Here is a 24428-nt window from a genome sequence, read left to right as displayed (position 1 = left end):
ATACGAAATGACAATAAAACATTTGTCTTTTTTATTTCCTTTAGTGCTACATTCTTGAACTAATTGTAAGGCCATCATTTCAGATGACTAAAAGGCGCTGTAATTTATTCTATTTTCAGATACCATGACGGTAATATGATGCTTAATTTTTGTGTTTACCATGATGAATAACGGGAGTGATAGAAAATCAACCGTTATTTTATTTTCAGATACCATGACGGTAATATGATGTTTAATTTTTGTTTGTTTTTACCACGATGAATAACGGGAGTGATAGAAAATCAAACGTTATAAGATTGTGGTTCTAACTTCGCGGTGTTCCGTTGGTCTGCGGAAGAGATTCTAAAAATGTTTATTAAATGAATATAAAATAAAACAAAATACGATACATTTTTAAAAATATAATATTGATTTTTATTAATTAAATCAATGCTTCCATAAAACTGGTGAACATATCCACTAAAAGCATGAGGTGCAATTACAAATGTACAAGCTACTAGAGCGGGAGCCCAGGGGGTTAACCCAGCTGAAAAGTGTACCAATTTTCTCCTATATGATATCAATGCATGTATACATTGAATGACCACTGCCAGACAATTTGTGCGGTGGGTAACCCCTAAAAGAGACGCCCAAAACTGCCACACCCTATTATCTAGCACGTATGGAAGAGGCGATAAACTGCGATTGCAAGAAATTGATTTTTGGGCAAAAAACGTTTTATGGGGCTAAAAATGCGTTTTTGAAAAACAAAATGGTTCCCGCAACCGCAGTTTATCGCCTCTTCCATACTTGATAGGTAATAGTATTCTACGCATCCTGGCTAAAATTTTAATTTTTTAAAACACGGGAACAGTGCCCGCTAATCTTGCCTAGTTGGGTGCGTGGCATTTTTGTGCGTGTCTTTTAGGGGTTACCCACCGCACAAATTGTCTGGCAGTGGTCATTCATGATTCCCGTTGTGGTACTGAACAACTCCAAAGCTGTTTTAGGTGGTACAGATTTCAGCTAATATAGCCTAACTGTGGTCTGGAAATTAGATAAATCTTGTCAGGGATACTCCACAACTACAGATGTCTTGCAACTACAAAGCTCTGTCAGCGGTAGCCCACCACTAGAAATGTCTGTCAGAGTGTTTTTTTAATACCTGAAGATGTACGGTACACTGCTGTACGATTTTCATGTGGTACACTTTTGAGCTAATCTAGCATAGTTGGGGGGGGGGGGGCATTGCATTTTGGGCGTGGAATACCACAACCACCACCAGAAACCCGGCAGACTTACATTTTGATGATACCAGATATACACGCATTGATACCATATAGGAGAAGCTGGGCTCCTGGTCTATACGTGAACTCCGCAAATGAGAAGTGATACCTGGTGTGTAAGAAAGAGTACCTATATCCAGCTTCGTGAATGGTATACGGCTTTAGAGCGATCATTTGGAGTGTAATTGAGTTGTGCATTTAAATCCGGATTTGACTTTGATTTACATTTGTGTATGCTTAGTTTGTTTGAAATTTGATTTCAGTTTTATTCAAACAATATCGAATTTTAATATCAATGTACTACAACAGGTTAATCCTTATAAGACATATAGAAATAGATTTCACTAAAAATAAAACACACTTATATGGATATACTACTTCTGAGTTTATTAACATGCTACGTTTCGATACACATACAGATATCGTTTTCAAGCAAATAATGATAATCAACAATAAATGTGGTACAATATATAGGTAACAAGTGGAAACCATTTAACAGAATAATCAATACTATCAACAACGCATTATCAAGATCAAAGAAGTTATATAAATTAACATGATGACGGAATAACACTAATAATACAAAAGGAAGAGATTAGAGGATAATTGACTACTAATAATACCAAAGGAAGAAATTAGAGGATAATTGACTACATGAAACCGTAACATCAAGACGCTAATTAACTATATGAAACCATAACTATAAGATGAGATGAAAGTCAGAGATAGAAACAATCATCACAAGTGAGACCTTAACTACAAGATGAAATAAAGGGGGGGGGGGTCATACACTTATGACCACAGACACTTCTCATCACTAACACACACTGATTAAGAATTAAATAAATCAACCCAAAGATTTGGGAGGAAATGTCCTGAGTCTCTGTTTAATTTTGGCTTATGTTTTTGAATTTCCAAAGCCTCGCGAAGAACTCTGCTTTTCCATGTTGATAGGTTTCTAGCTAGTATTTCTGTACTTTCCCATTTGATTTGGTGCTGTGGGTTTTGGTGGATATGTTCTGCTAGCGCTGATTTGTTTTGTTCTTGTTTTTTAACTGCTGTCTGATGCTCTTTAGTTCTGATTGAAATTGGACGGGATGTTTCGCCCACATAGGCCACATTACACTCACAATTTATTTTGTATATGACTCCCTTTGGGTCCTCTTTTGGTTTTAGTATTCTACCATCAGCTTTTAACATAGTTTTAAGTGTGGTTCCGCTACTGAACACTACCTCTGCACCGATTTGCTCTGTTAAAATTCTTTTTATTTGGTGGCTTATTAGTATTATTCCGTCATCATGTTAATTTATATAACTTCTTTGATCTTGATAATGCGTTGTTGATAGTATTGATTATTCTGTTAAATGGTTTCCACTTGTTACCTATATATTGTACCACATTTATTGTTGATTATCATTATTTGCTTGAAAACGATATCTGTATGTGTATCGAAACGTAGCATGTTAATAAACTCAGAAGTAGTATATCCATATAAGTGTGTTTTATTTTTACAACAGGTTAGTATATATAAATGTATATAGCAAAAATCGATATTATTAAATTCACAAATATCATTATGGCTCCAACATACCAGAATAAACGTTACACGTAGAGTTTAAGACAATACATAATCACAAAATTTGTCAACCGCCATACATAAAAAAGTGGTTATGTTTTATTCTGAGATTTTAAGTGAAAATGGTATTTATAAGATTTATAGAGGTCTATTTTATATATTATGTTTATATATAAATAGATGTGTCGATCTGAATGAATAAACATTTAGCCTTATGCTTAATACAAAATTTTACATGCATAAATAATATGAAATGTGCCTTTAATTAACTTTAATAATAAGCACATTTACTTGCTGCCACCATCTTGGAACCAGCTTTACATTTGAAGGCTTGTTGAAACTCTGGTATCTGACTAAGGGCTAGATTTGTCTGGGTGTCATATTCTACCAAACCATTAAGGGCGTTGTAATATCGCTGGTTATTATTTCTGTTAAAACACCGACTCTGCAATATATTTGAGTTACATTAAAGGAAATTATTCGACTGAATTTTAATATAAAAAAGTTATGTACAACGTTTATCTCTCGATTTTTGTTTTTCCAATTAGCAGTTTATGTGCACTGCATATGAAAGGGTTTCAAATTGATATTTTCCCATAATCTCATATAACAATTCTTCGAATACAGAAATTGTCACCCAGGGGGCCAAAGACAGGTTATTTTGGGTGCACCAAATATGTTCAATGACCGAAATTATTATTGTCTGCTGCTCTGAGAAATTCGTATCGCCTGCTGGCTAAATAGAATATTATTGGATGTTAGGGTTATTGGTCGTTTTCGTTATCACGTGACATCCATCATTTGCATATCAAAGTTACTACTACGCGAAAGATGCTATGTAGAAACTGCCAGTGCGAAATTTGATATGTTAAAACTGCGTTGCGAAAGATGTTAATGTAGTAGAAAGCGGCAAAATGTTAAATGTATTGATTGATCATAAATCAAAAAACAGGAATAATTATATATGAACAAAATAGCAGTTTGAACTAGCCATAGGATTCAAGGATAGGGGCCATGAGAAGCTCTCGAAAGCACCCACCGACCAGTCTACCATTGCTGAACATCTAAGTGACAACCTGCGCCACCGAGTGAACTGTACAAACGTTAAACAAAATTAACAGTAACGGCCACAACAAAAGAAAGAAGAATTTATGAATGAGTTTACATTTCAAGAGCGTATGACCGCATCATCATAGTAATATATCTTTCCAAAACAATTCAGTTTAATAAAAAAAACATGTTGTTGTTGTTTATTACAGATTTAACGTCCAATACAATGAATATGATATTATGGATAGGTTGATTTAATTAAATTATTTTCACTTGAAAATTGTTAAAAACACAAAATAAAAATGTCCTCGGATACCAAAGTTTCTTAAAGCACACTTATAAATTCGCTGTCGTGAGAAGAGAGGGCGGGTCATCTTCTCCCTTTGTCATAATAAAGTTAACACAGGCGGTCCAAATGTATATATAAGTAATCACCATATCAGAAGCCAACACAATTATATTTCTATCTCACGTTTTACTGCTAAGATCAACTGCTTATGGCTTCATTCTACTTCTATAATACTTGTTTGATCTTTTATTATTGTTTTATATATAACGAAATGAAATGGGGTTTAATGTCCTACTTTATATATAACTAATCAAAGTATATACCTCTATTGCATGAGCAGCTTTCACAAGTAGTTTATTAAACAAATAGGTTTGTTTACATGGAGGTATATACTGTGCTTAGTTAAACCATGGACCTTATTATAAGGTCCATGGTTAAACCCCGTTTCATTTCATTTCGTTATGTATAAAAACACGGGACTAGACACTGTCCTTAAGTTTATTAGAATAGACTCTGGTGAAGTAGAGGTAATTGGATTAGAATTAGCTACAACCGACAAACGAAATATAACCGTAGTTAACATATATAATCCGTATAAAATCACCGAGGAAGAAGCGTATCAAAAAATATATGATCAAATAAAAACTAAAGATATTATATGTGGAGATTTTAACAGCCGCCACTCCACTTGGGACTCCCCTCTTAATAATAATGCTGGAGATCAACTGAATAATTTTATTGAAAATTCCAATTTAGTTCTACTAAATAACGGTGGCCCAACATATATCGGTTCTGGCAACAAACTGGGTGCCACCTTGATCGTACATTAACATCTCCCGGTATAGCTTTAAACTGTAAGTGGCAAGTCATGAATAAAACGCTAGGTAGTGATCATCTAATAGTCTTAACTGAAATAAACTAAAACGTAAATAAAGAACCAGTCACGTACAAACAAAGATGGAAACTTGAACACGTAGGCTGGGCTCTTTTTCAACACTACTGTGCAGAAATCGACTCAGGCGCAGTTAGACACGATGATATAAATATATTTACCGAGAATATATCGCGTGCGGTCTTTAGTGTAGCAGAAGCCTCAATCCCATAACAGGTGTGAAAACTAAAGGCGCCCCAAAACCTTGGTGGTCCCAAGAATGTCAATGCAAGGAAAAATAACTTAAAAACCTATTCCGCGTATGGTCCGCAGAGCGATGCAAACGCCAGACAGGTCATTTCATAGGCAAAAGAAAAGAACTGGATGGCATTCTGTGATAGTACTAATGATAAAACTAAAATTTTAAATGCCTGGACAGATAATACACGCAATAAGCGGCAAATGTTTTCCTAGAAATATTCCTACGCTTAAAATTATGAATCCCAATCAGCCATAACAAATAGCAAAAAGGCGGGGATGTTAGCAAAAACGTTTGCTGATGGCAGTAGCGATAAAAATCACTGTGACAAATTCTTAAAACGAAAATCGGGATTTCATTGGAATAAACCATCGCGTTACTCATCAGATGAACATAAAGCAATTAACTTACCCTTGTAAATAGAGGAAATACATAAAGGTTTAAGTGGCAAAATTGACTCGGCGGCTGGTGAAGATCGAATAAAATTAGCATGTTAAGAAAACTCTCAGGGTCATTACGTAATTTGCTTCTAGAATTATTCCATAAATTATGGCCAAAAGGAATAGTTCCTACAAGCTAGAAAACAGCAACGATAACCCCATTGAGTAAACCATTAAAAGATAAAAATGAAACCGGTTCTTACAGACCGATAAGCTTGGCCTCTACGTCCTGAGACTATGATAAATAATAGGCTAAAATATTACTGTGAAAGTAATTGATTAACTAGAACTACAAAGCAGTAATGACGGGTTTCACCGGTGCCACGGTACCAATGAAACCGTTAAACAGGTTTCCACGTAAGCATTGCACACATGAAATAAAACGGACGCAGAATCAACCAAATCCAGCAATCAATTCATTTTATACATTTGTTACATGTCAGTGATCCTGGCAAAATTACATTGCTTCCGGTGATAATGAAAATGTTAAATTGGTTTATGAAATCAGATATAGAATCATCACATGGTAAAATTTTATGTAAATCGAATAATAATTGCCACCTTTATAAACCAAAAACGTTGAAAAGTGACTTGGTAAAATCACATGGTAAAATTTTATGTAAATCGAATAATAATTGCCACCTTTATAGACCAAAAACCTTGAAAAGTGACTTGTAGAAAATCGTCTATTTCTCTGCAACCGTACAAGTTAGAAACCATTTTGTGGTATCTGTATGATCGTATGAGTTCATTCTATTTGTTGATTGGAATCAAATATCATAATTTTAATAACATTACAAATCAGGTTCATTTGAATAAAATATCTGTTTTGAAGGCTAAAAGTACAGTTTTTGCCAAAATGACGTATCTTCCGGGGATAATGAAAATCTTAAATTACTTGTATGAAATCGTAAATGACATTAGGTATCACACAGTGAAAATTTCATGAAAATCGAATAATAATTGACACTTTTATGGACAAAAAACCTTGAAAAGTGACCTGTTGAAAATTGCCTATTTCTCCGCAACTGAACATTTTGTGATATCTATATGATCGTATGGGTTCATTCTATTAGTTGATTTGAATCAAATATCAAAATTTTAAACAAATAACAAATACGACTAATTTGAATAAATTACTGGTTTCGAAGGCTATAAATACAATTTTTGCCCAAATTACGTCATTTCCGGTGATATTGGAAATATTCAATTGGTTTGACCTAGATAAAATTGACTTTACACATCAAATGGTGTCACTTTTATGAAAAACGAATAATAATTGACTCTTTTACAGGAAAACTAGCGTAAAAAGTGACCCATGCAAAATTGCCCATTTCTCGGCAACTGCGCGTATTACAAATTAATTTTCACATACATTCTCTCCGTATAGATTATTGCTAAGAGTTTATGAAAGTTACGAAGTAATATTTTAAAATATGAAAACGCTGGATGGGTTGTAAATAGCTTAATTTTACACCTCTTTTCACCTTTTAATCGAAAAAGCCCGAAAACGGAATCGAAATAAAAAAAAAACTGGGCCCGACATTTTGTGCGCCTTTAAAGGGCGCACCCTTTCAGTTATACCAGATTTGAAAAAAATAATTTGCTTTCGAAAAATGGTACCTAGTTGTCAAAATTGTAGTTTTTGGTAAAATTACGCCACTTCCGGTGCCGACAGATAACTCTATCGGTAACAAAAAAAATGGCAATTGAGACAACGGAGCATATTTCTAAATACGATAACTTCGGTGATTTCGGACATTTCGCATTGTCGCAGAACGTTCAAAATATCTTTATCCTCTAAGTCACACCCACTTTCCCAGTAAAACCGAAGAAATCGTAACAATCCGACAAGCAGTTGCTGAGATCTAATCGAATTGGAATAATAATAAAGAAGACTAGAACTGCGACGCAGTAATGACGGGTTTCACCGGTGCCACGGTACCAATGAAACCGTTAAACAGGTTTCCACATAAGCATTGCACACATGAAATAAAATGGACGCAGAATCAACCAAATCCAGCAATCAATTCATTTTATACATTTGTTACATGTCAGTGATCCTGACAAAATTACATTGCTTCCGGTGATAATGAAAATGTTAAATTGGTTCATGAAATCAGATATAGCATCATCACAAGGTAAAATTTTATGTAAATCGAATAATAATTGCCACCTTTATAAACCAAAAACGTTGAAAAGTGACTTGGTAAAATCACATGGTAAAATTTTATGTAAATCGAATAATAATTGCCACCTTTATAGACCAAAAACCTTGAAAAATGACTTGTAGAAAATCGTCTATTTCTCTGCAACCGTACAAGTTAGAAACCATTTTGTGGTATCTGTATGATCGTATGAGTTCATTCTATTTGTTGATTGGAATCAAATATCATAATTTTAAAAACATTACAAATCAGGTTCATTTGAATAAAATATCTGTTTTGAAGGCTAAAAGTACAGTTTTTGCCAAAATGACGTATCTTCCGGGGATAATGAAAATCTTAAATTACTTGTATGAAATCGTAAATGACATTAGGTATCACACAGTGAAAATTTCATGAAAATCGAATAATAATTGACACTTTTATGGACAAAAAACCTTGAAAAGTGACCTGTTGAAAATTGCCTATTTCTCCGCAACTGAACATTTTGTGATATCTATATGATCGTATGGGTTCATTCTATTAGTTGATTTGAATCAAATATCAAAATTTTAAACAAATAACAAATACGACTAATTTGAATAAATTACTGGTTTCGAAGGCTATAAATACAATTTTTGCCCAAATTACGTCATTTCCGGTGATATTGGAAATATTCAATTGGTTTGACCTAGATAAAATTGACTTTACACATCAAATGGTGTCACTTTTATGAAAAACGAATAATAATTGACTCTTTTACAGGAAAACTAGCGTAAAAAGTGACCCATGCAAAATTGCCCATTTCTCGGCAACTGCGCATATTACAAATTAATTTTCACATACATTCTCTCCGTATAGATTATTGCTAAGAGTTTATGAAAGTTACGAAGTAATATTTTAAAATATGAAAACGCTGGATGGGTTGTAAATAGCTTAATTTTACACCTCTTTTCACCTTTTAATCGAAATAGCCCGAAAACGGGATCGAAATAAAAAAAAAAAACTGGGCCCGACATTTTGTGCGCCTTTAAAGGGCGCACCCTTTCAGTTATACCAGATTTGAAAAAAATAATTTGCTTTCGAAAAATGGTACCTAGTTGTCAAAATTGTAGTTTTTGGTAAAATTACGCCACTTCCGGTGCCGACAGATAACTCTATCGGTAACAAAAAAAATGGCAATTGAGACAACGGAGCATATTTCTAAAAACGATAACTTCGGTGATTTCGGACATTTCGCATTGTCGCAGAACGTTCAAAATATCTTTATCCTCTAAGTCACACCCACTTTCCCAGTAAAACCGAAGAAATCGTAACAATCCGACAAGCAGTTGCTGAGATCTAATCGAATTGGAATAATAATAAAGAAGACTAGAACTGCGACGCAGTAATGACGGGTTTCACCGGTGCCCCGTTACCCTTGAACATATGTCACTTCCGGTACCGATGAGACCATTAAACAGGTTTCCATATAAGCATTGCACACATAAAATAAAATGTACGCAGAATCAACCAAATCCAGCAATATCAATTCATTGTATACATTTGGTACAGGTAAGTGATCCTGACAAAATTACATTACTTCCGGTCATGATTAAAATGTTAAATTGGTTTTATGAAATCAGAAATGGCATAAGGCATCACATGGTGAAAATTTATGTAAATCGAATAATAATTGCCACTTTTATAGACCAAAAACCTTGAAAAGTGACTTGTAGAAAACCGTCTATTTCTCTGCAACCGTACAAGTTAGAAACCATTTTCTGGTATCTGTATGATCGTATGGGTTCAATCTATTTGTTGATTGGAATCAAATATCATAACTTTTAAAACATTACAAATCAGACTCATTTGAATAAAATATCTGTTTTGAAGGCTAAAATACAGTTTTTGCCAAAATGACGTTACTTCCGGTGATAATGAAAATCTTAAATTACTTGTATGAAATTGTAAATGGCATTAGGTATCACACAGTGAAATGTTATGAAAATCGAATAATAATTGACACGTTTAGGGACCAAAAACCTTGAAAAGTGACCTGTTGAAAATCGCCTATTTCTCCGCAACTGAACAAGTTGGAAACAATTTTGTGAAATCTATATGACCATATGAATTTTATTAATATGTGAATGTAAACCAAAAGTTAAAATTATTAATACATATTAAATAATTCTTGGTTGAAAAAAATATTGATTTTAAAAGTTAAAAATGCAGTTTTTGACAAAATGGCGTCACTTCCGGTGTCAATTTTAAATTGTAATCAATTTGATACGACGCATACTTGCTTTTTGAATCCAATGGTGTCACTTTTGTGAAAATACAATAATAATTGACTATTTTACAGGCAAAATAACGAAAACAGTGACTTATGCAAAATTGCCCATTTCTAGGTAACTGCTTATATTACAAACTAATTTTAACACACATTTTCTTCCATTTACATATTTATTTGAACATGTACAATCCGTTTTGAACATGTTATGGTAAAAGAGTCATCATTTTCAACTGTCTCAGCACTTTTCGAATGTGCGTCACTCTCATTCATATTCTTACATTTTGTCTCACATTTCTTTACATTTTGATATCTAGTCGCACTTTCACATTTTGTCGCGGCTTATGCTCATCCGCAGCACATAATCCAAATATTTTACTATTATAAATTAATCTCTTGGCATTTTCAACACTAAAAACTCACATTTTTTCGCGGTTGATGCTTATCCGCAGCACGTAATCCAAATATATTACTGGTATAAATTAATCCATTGGCATTTTCTACACTACAAACTTGAGAACTCTACAATTCCAACTCGTCTTCATTTAATGGCCGTTCTTGTTTTTGTCTGTCAGTGGATGTCAATACCTCGCGAAGTTAATGAATTGATCTGTGCAGAAATTAGCAAAAATACCTTGCTTATCAAAAATGTTAAAATCCAATCCTTTGTACTGATCTTGAAGTGTCACCATATTCCTATGCAATTGGTATTTTTCCTCGTGTTTGGCGGAATTCGACTCATCTGCATGGCTTTAATTTCTTGTTCTGTGAAGGATCGGGCTTCTAACTCTTCGCGATCATTGAAATCTCTTGCAGAACTGATAATCTCGGTCTTAGAAATATATATCTGTGACATTATAAAGTAAGATTCTTCGACGAATTCCCGCATTAATTTCTGCCATCCACTACAATCGACGCAGCCAGGATGTTGGCAAAACAACAAGAAATGGCTATTTTACAAAATGATTGGATGACGTTTGCTTTTCTCAACCAATCAATATCCCTGTTGTGAATATTTTCCCTGACCTGAAATGCACGTGCGGTGTACTGACATCATTTACCTGAGTAGAAATAAGCGTTTGCGATGAGATAATATAATTGGGGGGCTCTAAATTTGAAACTTTGATAAGTTTGGGGGGCTCTAAATTTGAAACTTTGATAAATTTGTGAAATGAAAAATTGCTTTTGAAATTGGGAAAAATAGAAAAAATCTCTATTTCTCGACAAAGTATTTAGTATAAGTCAGTTATATACCTTGTTTTCTCGGTCTATGGGATGATACACCGTTTCTCTTTTGAGTGGAGGTCTCGTCGGCTTCGCCTCGGAGCCCCACTCAAAAAAGAGACGGTGTATCAACCCATACACCTTGAAAACAAGGTATATAACTATTACTTATTTTATAACATTGATCAGGAAAAAAATGCCATAAATATTTAAACGTTTGGTGATGTAAGATGCAAATTATCAATATTTGGTTTTACTATTTCATTGGTAGTGTCCAGGTCTTAAATTTAAACTTAAGTTTTTAGTTGTAAAGAATTGTTATGTTAATTTGAGTCTGGTGACCATGTCTTGAGAGGTCGCCATTGAAGGAACATGGCTGCTGCCATGCCGCTGGTTTATTTAGTTTATTTTCATTGTGGATGACATAAAATACGGTAGGCACACTAATTATTATGTAACTGTTGAGCATAGTAACCAGGGAAAGTATTTGTAGAACTGTTATTAGTTGTCAGATTCATAAATACTGGTTTTAGGAGAGTTTAGAATTGTCACATTATAGTGTCTACTCGGCATGGTTGCTGGGTAAAGGTCCTCCCATAAAGTATGATGTTTTGCATGTAATGTTGACGCCTTTTTAAGCCAAAACTTATTTTTGTGGTCATTTCTTGTATTCTTATGTCCATGGTATATTGAGTACATAAATATGTATGTATGGTTGTACATTTTATCATGGAAATTTAAGGGTTGCATAAGACAATTAGGTAGAAATTTGTACTGAGCTTATGAAGGCTGTCTTTGTATTTTCAGCCAATCACAAAACACCAAAAACCAGTCACCAAACACCAGTCACCAGACACCACTTTTGTGATCGCTCTTTCAATCTCATCTTCGTTGTTGGTTGGTTCTTTGCTATAGTTGTAACAACCTTGTCATGAAATGATATGATGTACTTGGAAGAAATAAAATGGTGCATTGCCGTTCATTGTTAATCTGTTTGCTACACCTTTTGCTGTATTTATCATAGGCGTATTTGTTACTCAAGTATGCTTTTAAGTATGCAGGTGTCAGATCATTAATATAATTTTATAAACAAGTGTCAGTTTGTGTCGTCTGCGTCTATCTTGTAGCGTTATAAGCCCTGTTTCATTGTATAAGAGTTTATGGCTGATACCCCTTACAACCCCACATATCGTTCTACGTGCATCTTTTTGTAAGTTTTCTTGTATCTTCATCGGTACACCTATCCCAGATAACACCACAATAATCGAAATTTGGTACAACGAAGGAAGTGTACACGGTTTGCAGAGATTTTCTATTAACCCTATATTTAAATGACCGTGAAAAAATTAGTTTGCTTGTTTTATTGACGATGGAATCTACATGGGAGTGCCACTTGCAGTCTGACTACCGGATTGAGCCGAGATGTTTATGTCAATATGATATCAAAAGTTCAAATAAATATCAGTAGGGAATGGGGTCAGATCAAGGCAAACAACGAGGGTTTTTTTCATGGCGTCATCCAACATGGTCCAAATAGAGTCTAATCTGATGCTATCAGTATCCAGGAAATTAAAGAAGTCATATGGGTAATAGGGAAATTAGAATGCATTTTATTGCTGACTTGGGTATAAACTCGGATTTTAGCCCCACTTTAATAACAGTTATTCTGCTAAGACTATAAAATCACTAACCCCATGTTTTCAGTTTCGAGGAAACCAAGCAACACGATGGGAAAATACCCATTAGTATTATATAGCATCAAACTGTTGTGCCAACAATTCCAACGTTTTTGACTTGAATGGGCCAATCCATCCGCCTTTTAGTGTTGAAATAGGGTGTCTTAAGTTGTCTGCATTAGCACACCATATATTACATTTGAAACCACTGCTGCTAAACTTAAAAGTTTAAAAAAATAACATCATCTGATTCCGAACAATTCTTAAATAAGTAACACAAACACGTTTCCTTCTAAATGTGAAATGCTATGATGCATCTGCTTTTCTTATACATGTACATTTTATCCCACTTAGATAACTTTACAGAGAACAGTAAGAAGCAGTTCAACAGTTAGATAATTTTACAGAGAACAGTAAGAAACAGTTGAACAGTAAGCTGGAGAGTAACCACTGTCAGTTCGAAGGGAAGAACGTACAACAGGGTATGTGTCAAGATTTCACAACTAGGCGACCGATTCCCCACCTTTGTTAGGATGCATAAATGTAGATTCGTCAAGGATCAAAATGAAAAGTTTCGGTCAGGGAATGAAGCAAACAGTCCGAGAACCGACACCGGGTGATCACGTGATTAACAAATTAGTACATAAAAAGAACAACCCGTCGGATGGATCACGCGATCCTGAATAGGGCACCCGATCATTTGGAATATACCTACCAAACGTGGACCAGTGTACATGTTCAATAATTCAACTGTTCAATATTTCTGTTTTATCCAAAGGTAAATCAGTTGTACTCATTAATTTCTCTACAATACCATGAACTGAATATTTTCCTATAAACTGATCACTTATAGCTTCATCTTTATTCCGGAAATTACAACTATTTAAAGAGAGATGACGTAAGGCTAAAATGCAATCGTCTACTTTTTCATCTGGTAATTGTTGTCGTTTTCTGAAAGTAACTCTAGTAGCAATTTCATTTATTTTTGTGGTGTACTTTTTAGAAAGCATTTCCGTAGTTTTAAGAAATTCAGTTCGTTCAAGGAGAACTTCTCTAAGAGTGTAAAATATCCTTTGAGCTTCAGCACCAATGCAATGTAATAGTAGAGATCCTTTTCTTCCGGTTGAGCAAGAATTACCACCAATGACTTCAATATATACTGAGCGCCATGGAAAACGCATCACTTAGTTTTTCGTATAACAAAATGATCCTGTAAACATATCTTATTTATTTTGCTTCTTATTGTGAACAATATTCAAATGGGAAGACATCAATAACAACACATTTGTACACTTATAGATGTTTAATCTGTAATCAACGGTACAAAGTCAGAGGGGTCAAAACCAAAAGTACGACACATATGTCAGTAGCGCGTGTTTCCTCCACGGACTCTTACGCACGCTGGGCAGCGACGTCGCATGGAATTTACCAATGTTTGAAAGAAGGCCTGGGGAAAATTGTTCCATTCTTGGACAAGAGCAGCTTCTATAGCAGCAATGGTGTGCATCTGTGGTCTCCGATACAGACATGTTCTATCGGTGCCATGTCCGGAGACATGGCTGGCCAGTCCAAGACATTGATGTTGTTAGCAGCCAGGTAGTCCATACTAAAACGGGCCGTATGCGAACGTGCATTATCCTGTTGGAAGTGCTCAAGTTGTGGGTGCGCTCGAAACATCGGAACAACAATTGGTTGCAAGACATCATCACGGTAGGCTACAGCATTAACGCGACCCCTGCAAATGTGTAGGGCGGTCCGGTGATGAAATGTGAAGCCTCCCCACACCATTACACTTCCCCCACCCCATCGATTCGTTTCGAAGACGCAGCAGTCTGCAAGACGTTCCCCAAGACGTCTCCACACACGTTGACGGTCTTCAGCGAGATAAATATGAAAGCGACTCTCATCACTGAAGAGTACACTTTGCCAGTCTACTCTTCTCCATGTCTAGTGTCCTTGAGCCCATATCAAACGCCGCTGACGGTGATGATCCCTGAGGATAGCTCAAACATAAGGTCGTCGTGCACGGAGTCCTACTACTCTTAGACGACGTCTTACGGTGTTGGCACTTACTGGTCCTTGTCTTCCGACAACTGCTGCACCTGTTCGAGTCGCTTGGCGGAATCTGTCACGCAGATGAGTGACCCGGATGTAGCGGTCTTGAGCCTGGGTTGTAACGCGTTGGGAACCAGGACGTTGACGGTTACGTGTTGATCCAGTAACTCGAACACGTTCAACCAACCTTACAATAGTGGACTGATGACAATTGAAGTGTTTGACAATAGCACGTGTAGATATGCCAGCCCTGGACATTCCCATGGCTTCATTCCGTTGATTTTCAGTAAGTCTCGGCATCTCTAGCTCGATTCCTTCACACGTTCAGCAACAAATTACGACAGATTGACGTTTCACAGTTCATGTACTGCACATTAAGTTGAAAACATACTTTTAAAGGGCTCACACACAATGCTGCACGTGAATATTGGGTTTTTCGTGTGCATCTCGTGCAATTTTTTTTTTGTGCACACGGGCCGATATTTTTTGCGTTTGGGAGCATTGTGTGAAACAATAGTTCATAGTATTGCATAATATTATACATACAAAACCACCTAGTAATAAAATATTTGGGAAAAAAAGTGATGCGTTTTCCATGCTGCTCAGTATAGTTGTCAAACATAGGAAATCCAGTCGTCCCAAATTATAGCAGGTTTACCTGGCGTAGAAAATAATGGGGATGGGGCGTTCAAACTCCAGCCAGATGCCATCTTAAACGGCTTAAATGTAGAAACATGTAGCAAAATCGTTGTAACCGAGGTCTGCAACCACGTGGAAATGATAGACGTGGTGAGATTTACAAGTGTATATAGCATGTACAATTGACTCTAGACTTCAACAATCCGCGTCGTTGCCATATCTGTAATATCGGGATTGTGGATTCGGTTCATAAATAAGGAAGAGAGGAGCCAAGCAAGAGGCAGTTTAGATTCTAAGACATTTTTTCAGCCATTACACAGCTGCGCAAGGGAGATTACTCTATTGAAGTACACAATTAGAGCATTAAATGGCCACAGATCACTAATGATTTCCTCATTGATTTTAATGTTAATTCTCGTCTTTTAGACCGGCTCTAGCATTCCCCCAAATTTCCGTTGGGCAGAACGCTTTCTGCCACAGATGGAGCAACATGTGGCCAACTCTTGCCCAAAAGCATGTATGAGGTTCACCATAAAAAACTTGAGATACACAAGCTGGAAGTAGAGACAAGTAAAATGCAATTTTTCGGCCCTACATTTCAACCTAACCAACCTCTAACTCTTGTATCCTTCCGCCTCAAAATCATGAATATTCACCAAAAAGTCATGCAAAAGGGGGAAAATGGGGAAAGGGAGAGAAAGACTAAAAATAACTTTCGCCCTACATCCGTGGGTGACGACGTAGAAATATTTGGTGAAACTTGAGGTATCACCAAAAGGCCCCTTTTTATATGCTTTCCATATGTTCTGACAAAATGGTGAAAGAAAATCAAAATCAAAGAATAACTGCAAAAATGCTGCTTTATGTACAGCGGTGCATCTCAGGTCCCCGGGCCTTTTGTGCTAAAATTTAAAAATCTTTCTTATTAAAGGCAGTATTTGAGTTCTGTGAAAACATTAGACAAATTACAAACAAATTACACAGAAAATACTTATAATCTGGAATTTTCTTTTCAAAAATATATTTTTTTTTACAGCCATGCAATGAAAAATGTACAAAATTTAAATGTAGCATCTTTCAAAAAAACAATAATTTTCCACTTTTTTAGATAGCTTGACTGGCAAGGAATATGTTTTTAGAAACCCTGGACAATATGCAAACAGAAAAATTACAAATCAGTTACATTGATTGTAATATTAGAGATATATACTGAAACATGTTTCCCCACCCCCTAAACATGTCACTGACTGAATCAATCTAATCTTTGGTTGCAGAACTAACATTACCAAAGGAATCCGTCTAACTGTTATGTTTTACCACCCCTGGCTAACATATGCACATATAAACTAAAACTAAAATATGTGCAATAAATATGAATCATGGTTAAAAATAGGTCTTGATATGAGAGAGAGAGAGACAGAGAGAGAGATGGGGTGTAATGTCCACTCGACACAAACTAGGTCATTTCGGGACTAACACATGGTTCAATTTTATTGATTTTTACGTCTGTAATAGTTATTACAAGTGTTGATAATTTCACGTGCTGTGGTTATTTATAGACACAAAGAGAGCCCGAGACTCGTCTGAAATCAGTTAGAGTTACGTCACTGAAGCGTGCACATTCAACGTGTCGAGTACAACTTTTAGTAGAGAAAAGTTTCGGCCACGGGGCACCCTATCAGTAGGGAGCCTGTTTGCGGATTAATTACTATTTCATGTTTTAATTTTCTTGTACGACTGATTGAGTTATTTTGGCGACACGGACTTTAAATTTTGCACGGAACGATCGTCACGTTACGACTTGTTGCCTTGATTGCTGCTTCGGAACTGAAAACTGTTACCAGGTTGAACTTAGTGTTACAGTACCAACGAGGAGGGTTTCATACGTTGTAACAATGTCTGCACATTGTCAGTCAATCGTAGAGGGATGAAATAAATAGGTTTATTGCGTGTTTTTGTTTTGAAATGTATCAGTTGGTTGGCCTTGAACTTGCACGTCGCTTTCGTGACCTTGGCATTTGATTTACCCGCAGGCTTCAATGGAAATAATGCGTATCGATAAACTAAATCTCTTGAATTTCGTAGTTTAATGGTATTTTGGATAACAGAAACTACCGAGAAATTGTCACAAACATGTTATATTTCTTACTCAAACGATTAATCTAGACTAAACTATTGTCGTTTTTCAAAAGTATTTAATAACTTTTAAACTATACACGAAATAACCAATGTTCCGGCGATGCCTAGATTTGAAATGTCAGTCCCATGGACCCTTTCAATAATAATTTGAAAATGCCAAAGTGCATCTATCTTACTAAATTAAAATGATTTTTCCCAATATAAAATACCCATGGCTCCTAGATAAATCATCATAACCCCAAAGCCATAAATACTTTGGCTCTAGGACAATTTGTCCCCAGACAATTCGTCCCTAAGGATAATTTGCCCCCGGACTATTCGTCCTCAGGGACGAATTATCCGAGGACGAATAGTCCGGGGGCAAATTGTCCGGGGACGAATAGTCCTTGGGGATGAATTGTCCGGGAACGAGTTGTCAGGGGACAAGTTGTCCGGGGACGAATTGTCCCGTACCCCTGCGCCACACATAATTTACAAAAAAAACCAAACAAATATACGGACAAGACATAATACGCAAAAATCACAAACAAACGCACAATTCAAATAAAGTGAATGGATCCGGGGGCTAGCCGTAAGCGTCCACTGCGCTGCACAGTCCCGGACCTGTAGTGACACAGACTTCACTCAAATTTGAAAACAATCAGGAATATAACCCTGAGAAACCATTGTGTAATGCCAGCATAAGTCATGATCTGCTATATAGGTAACCACATAGGTAAAATGTATAAAAAAAACAGGTAGTCTAAAACTAAATGCTCTAAATCAATTGACAAACGTTATAGTATTCAATAGAATCGAGGCATATTGAATACTGTAGGGTAAGATGCAAACATTGTGAACTTAAAGTATAGAATTTAACTTCGAATAATTACCTGGGCATGCGCAATATAGAACATCTGTTCGTTCGATAGACCCAAGCTTGGAGCTGCTTTTTCAACACCGTGATCGTGCTCCCATTTCTCATAAGCCTGAAGAAAGAACAAAATTAAACCATAGGTTATTCATTGGCTGTATTCAATGGCTGTATTCAGTGGTATTTGCTTGTATTTGCATGTAGTTATAGAATAAAGACCATTATTTATAATCATGTCGATGTACATAATTATTATGCATACAAATGAACATTAAATAAAGCAACACAATCTCTACAATATTCGAACAAGCACCAAGCTTATATCTCCTAAGATAAATCGTGAATTCGAGCACATGTCTCCCCACACAGAAGGAACCATTGTGTTAAACCCCATTCTATTTCTTCGAATCATTTAGTTTTCCTTAGGAGATTTTTTTCATTCTCATGTTGTATTTAAAATGGTTTTCATTCTCATGTTGTATTTAAAATGGTTTATCTTGAAAACACTTCATATGGATATTGCCGTAAATAGGATACCTTACTAGTAAGTGCAGCGGGACTGCGCCACACAAAATTTACATAAAAACAAATACACGGACAAGATATCATACTCAGAAAAACACAAACAGACAAACTATTAAAAAAAAAGTGAATGGATCCGGGGGCTAGCCACAAGCGTCCACCGCGCTGTACATTCCCGGGTCTGTAGTGACACAGACTTCACTCAATTTAAAACAATAAGGAACGCAACCCAAAGAAACCATTGTTTAATGCCACAAAAAATACGAATGCAAGCATATTATGTAGTAAAATTCAATTATATAAGTAACCACATCGGTGAAATGTATAAAATAGTCTAAATATAAATCAGTCAACAAACGTTTCAGTATTCAATGGAATCGAGGTATATTGAATACATGATATAGGGTACATGTTCCATCCGTCACAAAAACACAACTGAAAACAAAGAAGCCAATAGGTGTAATACTATAGGACTTCTTCTTGTTGTGTTTACTTTCTGGTGATCTTTAATAAGACTACAGCATAAAATAGTTTCACAGCTTTATTATACTGGCTTTGCAGGTTCCTCGTTCTCAATTATAACGGCTGGTAGGAAATTCTGGGTGAGCTCTAATCCAGCTCTCCTCTACACCCTAATTTATATCCCCTAATTTCTGCAGGTCTTCGATAACCTTGACGTTATGTAGACTGTCCCGAAAGACAGACGTCTGCTGACTGAGTGACGTTATCCGGGAATGACGTCTAAACTTAGAAGGTGATAAAAAAAATCACAAAAATAACGTTAAATGCTTAATAAACCATAAGTTTTAGCGACCAATCGGAATTATTAAGTTATGTAATTGTACAATTTATAATATATTAAATTAATATCCCAGACAAGAAATGCAAAACAAGTATGCTGAAGAAATCGTACTATGTAAGTGTATTTATAAAGGCATAACAATAAGGGGGATAACTCAGACAGGGTTAGGTAACTACAGAAAATCATGATAAAATTTGACTTGGATCATTATCCAACATAGGCGTACGAGCTGGGGGGGGGGGGGGGCGGCCGCCCCCCCCCCATTTTGGGCACCAAATGCTGTGAAAATTTGGGCACATAATTGTACTTTGTAAAAGTTGTATAAAAAAAATATTATGTTCTTGAATGTGTCCAATTTAACAGCGAATTTATTATTATTATGTAACATACTAAGAACCTAACTACATTTTTTGGGCACCAACCAACACCGCCCCCCCCCCCGCCCCCAGTCAAAAATTTCCCCGTACGCCTATGTTATCCAATATGTAGTCGATTATATATTTATAAGAAATGTCAAACTTGGTATGTTGAAGAAATGGAAGTTTTGAAATTTCTTTTAAAATGCGTAATTGTGTGCCGCCTTTGGCAGTGCATTTAAAGTAAAGAGATTTTATTCGAGAAAGAAATAGTTCTTTATTGTTACATATTGTCAAAATCGTAATGCCTGTGAATAGAACCACTATATAGCGTGGTATCTGGTATGTTACTATAGATTGACGGGTATTTTACTACTTCAAAACTAAATTTGTCCGTTTTGTCGAAAATACCGACATTAAATTTATTGTTAATTATATTGATGTCCAGGTCAAGAACAGATGCATTTACAGTGCCGGAATTTGTTTTATTTAATATTAATTCAGAAGGATATATTTCACTTTTATATTTGTTGAAATTTCCGTTATCATTGATAAGTGTTATGTCATCAATATATCGGATGGTATAGTTTAGACTTTTAGCTAATTTGTAATCTGTTTTTCTTTTATGGTCTTGAAAATCGAATTCATATTTGTATAAATGTGCATTTGCCATAAATGGGACGGGGACAGTTCCCATCGGTAAACCAATAGTTTGCTGTATTATCTGATCCCCAACCTCAAATATGGCATTGTCAATAAGGAAATGTATGATGTTTTGAAATTTTTCTTTATCAAAAACTACAGTGTCGGCATTGCGACGTTTTATAATCCATTTAGCATCTTCTGCATAAATGGCCATCAAGTTTCTGCCTTTCCATTAAAGGTTTTATCTACAAACCAATCCAAATTATCTTTAAGATCTGCATGTTGAAGCATAGTATACAAAGTAGAAAAATCGAACGTTTCTATTGTTTTTGCATTAACTTTTTTATTGATTTTTTCTAAAGTGTCTACTATAGGTTTATTTTTATCAATTATGAAAAAGTGTTCTGCAACAAATAGCATGTTGGGTTTGGCATAATTTAAGTCCTTTGGTGACAGTCTTAGCTAATGGTTTCGTTTGGCAGATACTGGAGGATATTATGTATCTGAACTTGACTGGGTTTTATGAAATTTAGGTATAGAATACACTTTTAAGATTTGTTTTTTACATTATTCCCTTGACAACTTGACCTAACATTACCACCAATGTTATAACAATATAGTATATAATGAAGTGATAATCTCTGTTATGAACCAAATTAGATAGTTAAAATATTTGACACGTTTGTTTCTTCAAATGCTGCCTCATGTTACACCCACAGCAGGGTAAATTGAGACTCGACAGCATCCATCTGAGTAAAAATTAAACAAAGGTAACTTGATAAATTTTCGAAATTTACCCCCCTCCCCCCAAATCAAAGTCAATAATACCACATGCTAACAACCCCCTCGGCCCGTATTCTACGGAAGACCATTAGGCTCAGTCAAATGAAAAAAAATATTACAAGATAACCATTTTATATAAATATCTTGTAATTAGAAGATACAGAAAAGCCCATTAGGGTCAATCACAGACAAAAATGTGCTCTAACTAGTTTATTTCAAGGTCGCCTACACTGATTTATCGGATAGCTACGTTTTTATGTTACTGGATCGACACATTTAGGTCATGCTCCCATTAATATCATTCGTTATTTCATGAACCCATTAAAAAACATCCATTAAATTCATACTCTCATTTACTTCATAGTCCCACCATCTTCATACTCTCATTGATATCATTTATTAATGATTAATTTATTTCAAGCTCTTCTTGAAGATACTTTCCTGTGTACAAACTGTGTGATTTGATGATATATTATTATTTGGACTAAAAACATATTCAAACTACTTAATCTATCAAAAATTTGATTCAAATCCCTCTCAAAACTTTGTATTCGTCGGGAGATGCCGCAAGTTATAAATAAACTGTTTTTCAGAATGTATATTTCGTTACTTAATGCCCATTTAGCATACATATTGAGACCTAAGTAAATTCTTAATTATTTTCTGTCAACTACTTTTTTCACTGTTTAATCGCAGAGTCTTTTGTACGTTGAAACCCCTCCATGTTCCCCAAAACGCCTAACCATTTGATCAAGAAATAACAACCGCTCCCAGTCAAGCTAGCAAACAATAAGCTGGCAGACAACAGTCTGGTTGCCAGTTAGTGATACCCTGACATTTTTGCCCAGTGCTTGCCCCATGGGTGTTTTTCGGGTAATACAGTATTTTTCCAGTAAGATTGGGTGTCTATATATATACTTTCCATATATACCAAATTTGTCATACTTTTATTCAAAATAACCATCCGATAAATACTTTCAGGACAATGAGAGAGAGAGAGAGAGAGAGAGAGAGAGAGAGAGATGGGGTTTAACGTCCACTCGACACAAACTAGGTCAATTCGGGACTAACATATGGTTTAATTTTATTTCAATAATTCGCTTGCGCGTTGGGGTCTTTAGTAGTGGGAGGAAACCGGGGGACCCGGAGAAAACCCACGAGGTTGGACAGGCGACACTACTCCTTGCCACGTACAACCGGGGATTCGAACCTACGCCAGTTGACTCTATGACAGGCCTTATGATACAGCGCGCACGTGCTAACCATTCGGCCATCCAGCCCCTTGTTTAAATGGGATATACACGAAACGGCGCTAATCCAAAACGACCAAAACTTATTTGACTGTGTAAAGTTAAAACGAACGAAAACAAAACGGCAAAAAATGTCATAAAAATTTACCTAAATATACGTCAGTGGGTTCTTATTAAAGGGCGTATGGCTCCGTTGTTTGAAACCTTGGAATATACAAAAATGGTTCTAAAATCACATATTAATGTAATATGAATATGTGTAATTGATTTATATTCAATTTTTGAAAAAATAAATATTGTAATTTCTAATCAGTTATGTTCGAGGAATTACGCGAACAGTTAAAATTGAACGGCAGTCGTTTATGTCTGTTTAGTGCATTCTTAACTTTTTTAAAATTATGATTTTGTCGTTTGTGAATTAGCCATTACTAATTACTTCCACACTATGTTGTAGGATATGTTTTTATTTGTTAATATGTTTATTTTTTAAATTATGATTAATTACTAATTACTTCCACATTGTGTTGTAGGATATGTTTTATTTGAAGAATGCACTAAACAGACATAAACGAATTGAACGGCTGTCGTTTATGTCTGTTTAGTGCATTCTTCACTTTTTTAAAATTATGATTTTGTCGTTTGTGAATCAGCCTTTACTAATTACTTCCACATTGTTATGTAGGATATGTTTTTATTTGTTCCTTACAACATGGCACCTGAAACCATTTTTTTATAAGCAATAATTTATTCAGATTTGTATCTGGATAGGGATTGGGGAACAGACATAGCCTATATTAAACCCCTCTCCCTGTCGGATATATATACATGTAGTGACGTTTTAGAAATAGATAATCAATGTACACGTGTAAGTATGATTATAGTGAAAATATATTTACAATGAGTGTTTATAGTTGTCCCTGGAACCGTCATTTTGGAAATCAGGCAGCTGTACCAGAGGGTTATAGAGAAGGGAAGTAGAACTCGTGTGGATTCCATCACATGTCAACATTAGAGGAAACGAGGAGGCAGATCGACTCGCCAATGAAGGTCTCAAAGACTACGGAAATCTACAGTATGGTCAAAAGACAGGTCAATTCAATCTGGGAATTAAATCTCGCGGAACTTGACACATACTGTCGTATTGATCCTCTCTCTACTGGATGATCAATATTGTAATATAAGTCATGTGAGACGGGAGTTATCTGCCCCTGTCGACTCTTCACTGTAATATATAGATTGAAGTTAATAAAAACAGACACATTGTCTACGATATCACCTTAGGTGGAAGTGGACGTAAAACCCCAGAAACGAACGAAC

General features: G+C 35.6%; 1 protein-coding gene across 1 annotated transcript in view; it reads right to left on the bottom strand.

The window, feature by feature from the left end:
• Positions 1-2703: 2703 nt before the first annotated feature.
• Positions 2704-24428, bottom strand: part of LOC126825384 (endothelin-converting enzyme homolog) — a 134216-nt gene continuing 112491 nt past the window's right edge. The window contains exons 12-13 of the mRNA XM_050554997.2: positions 18773-18868; positions 2704-3287 (exon numbers count right to left, since the gene is read on the bottom strand). Coding sequence (XP_050410954.1) covers positions 3114-3287; positions 18773-18868 — 270 coding nt within the window. The 3' untranslated portion in view covers positions 2704-3113. The remainder of the gene's footprint in view (positions 3288-18772; positions 18869-24428) is intronic.

Source organism: Patella vulgata, chromosome 6 (genome assembly GCF_932274485.2).
Source record: "Patella vulgata chromosome 6, xgPatVulg1.2, whole genome shotgun sequence".
In the NCBI taxonomy this organism is placed as follows: domain Eukaryota; kingdom Metazoa; phylum Mollusca; class Gastropoda; family Patellidae; genus Patella; species Patella vulgata.
The sequence above is the reverse complement of the archived record's forward strand: the minus strand, read 5'-3'. Positions and strand labels throughout refer to the sequence as shown.